Source organism: Eimeria tenella, genomic scaffold (genome assembly GCF_000499545.2).
Source record: "Eimeria tenella Houghton genomic scaffold, Eth_scaff1456, whole genome shotgun sequence".
NCBI classification, from domain to species: Eukaryota; Apicomplexa; class Conoidasida; order Eucoccidiorida; family Eimeriidae; genus Eimeria; species Eimeria tenella.
Genome location: NW_013543922.1, coordinates 1 through 2,039, shown reverse-complemented (window position 1 = coordinate 2,039; position 2,039 = coordinate 1). Strand labels below are relative to the sequence as shown.

The window sequence follows — 2,039 nt, the reverse complement described above, 5'->3', positions numbered from 1 at the left end:
GGCCTCTTCGCTATTACGCCAGCTGGCGAAAGGGGGATGTGCTGCAAGGCGATTAAGTTGGGTAACGCCAGGGTTTTCCCAGTCACGACGTTGTAAAACGACGGCCAGTGAATTCGAGCTCGGTACCTGTTTTCTGCTGCTGCTGCTGCTGCGGCTGTTTGTGTCCACCAAGCTTCTCCGGGCCGGCTGTGTCTCGTTTGCTGCTGCTGCTGCTGCTGCTGCTGGAGCAACAGCAAAGGACACAGAAATAAACTCTGCCGAAGTTGCTGCTACTGCTGCTGCTACTGCTGCTGCTGCTGCTGCTGCTGCTGTTACGGTTGCTGCTGTGGCATCTGTTGCTGCTGCAATGCCGTCTGCGTCCGGAGGAACACAGTCAGCTACAGCTACATGTCCCGGAGGTTGCCGCGCCTGCTGTTGCTGTTGCTGCTGCGGTCTTGTTGCTGCTACTGCATTGCTGCTACTTCTGTCTCGTTGCTGCTGCAGCTAGGAGGGCTTAGCGACCCTCCTACGGAGTGTGGGGCCCGTCTCAGCGTGGAGGGGCTTCGCCGGCTGCTGCAGTCTTTGAAGCAGTACCTGCAGCAGCCAGAGGCAGCAGCAGAATGGCTGGCTGTTGCCGGTGCCGTAGCAGTGAGTTCCAGCCCTTTCCCTGCGCCTACTGGTGCACCCGCAGCAGCACCAGCACCAACTGCGGCTGCTGCTCCTGCTTCGCGAACAACTCTATGCACGCACATCTGGCACCTCTTGCATGCGCTTCTCTGCGCATTAGATCTTTTTTTATCTTTGCTGCTGTTGCTGCTGCTGTCTTCTCCTTTGCCCGTAGGACGCCTTCAGCCATTCGGCCCCGCGGGCTCTTCTGGCGAGAGCGGCTGTGACGACCCAGGCCCTTCGTTTGTCTTTTGGTCTCTACTTCTCTTCAATTGAGACACAAGATCTAGGCCCCAGTGCGGCAGCCGCTGCTGAAGCGGCTCACCAACAGCAGCAGCAAAAGCAACGGCAGCGAGAGAAGCAGCAGCAGCAGCAGCGGCATCTGCAGCAACGACACCAGGAGCAGCCGCAGCAGCCCCTGCCGCAGCAACAACAGCAAAGAAAGCAGCATCGGCAACGGGATGATTCCCCAGGGCCTTCGTTTGGCCACCCGCTTGACTGGTTATTGCAGGAGGGTCTCCGCAGCAGCAGCAGCAAAATGCCAGCAGGCACGGAGCCCCTGCCTGCTGAAGACCGGCAGCTGCTGCTGCGCTGTCTGCCAGAGTCCATCTGCAGCAGCAGCAGCAGCAGCAGCAGCAGCCGGACCCCGACGGCCGTTGGCGGCCACCTGATGGCCCCGCTCAGGCTTCCGTTTGATCCGCAGGATGTCGCAGCAAGATGTGTAGCACAACTGCTGCTGATAGACTTGCTGAGGGTAAGCTAAGCACTTACAGTAGCAGCAACGGCAGCAGCAATGGTACTAGCAGCAGAGGCAACGACCACAAGAGGAGCAGCAGCATTAGCTGCTCTTTTTGTATTTTTTTTCAGAAAGAGTTCATTGGAAATCTTCTGCCAGTGGGGGCCCTCCGGCTTCTAGTCTGCTGTTTGGAGGCCTCATTTATTTTCGCTTACTTGTATAATCAGCAAGTAGGGCAGTTGACTTTGCATTTGCTGCACCTGCTACTGCCCCAGCTGTTGCTGCTGCTAGACGCTTCCCTGAATTCACGGCGTTGCTGCTGGTGCTAGCGACCTGCTGTGATGCTGCTGCGCTTTTTACTGCGTTTCGTGCTGCTGCTTTTGCTGCTGCAGGTTTCGTTGCGGCTGTGGCTGCAAAGGTGCGGTTTCAGGGGATCCTCTAGAGTCGACCTGCAGGCATGCAAGCTTGGCGTAATCATGGTCATAGCTGTTTCCTGTGTGAAATTGTTATCCGCTCACAATTCCACACAACATACGAGCCGGAAGCATACAGTGTAAAGCCTGGGGTGCCTAATGAGTGAGCTAACTCACATTAATTGCGTTGCGCTCACTGCCCGCTTTCCAGTCGGGAACCTGTCGTGCCAGCTGCATTAATGAAT

The 2,039-nt window shown here is 56.9% G+C and overlaps 1 protein-coding gene across 1 annotated transcript; it reads left to right on the top strand.

Moving 5' to 3' along the window:
* Positions 1-387: 387 nt before the first annotated feature.
* Positions 388-1,408, top strand: ETH_00021590 (sec7 domain-containing protein, putative; the record flags this gene model as incomplete). The annotated part of the gene is made up of 2 exons (XM_013379124.1): positions 388-627; positions 821-1,408. The coding sequence occupies 2 exons, from the start codon at positions 388-390 to the stop codon at positions 1,406-1,408; spliced, it is 828 nt and encodes a 275-aa protein (XP_013234578.1).
* Positions 1,409-2,039: the final 631 nt, after the last annotated feature.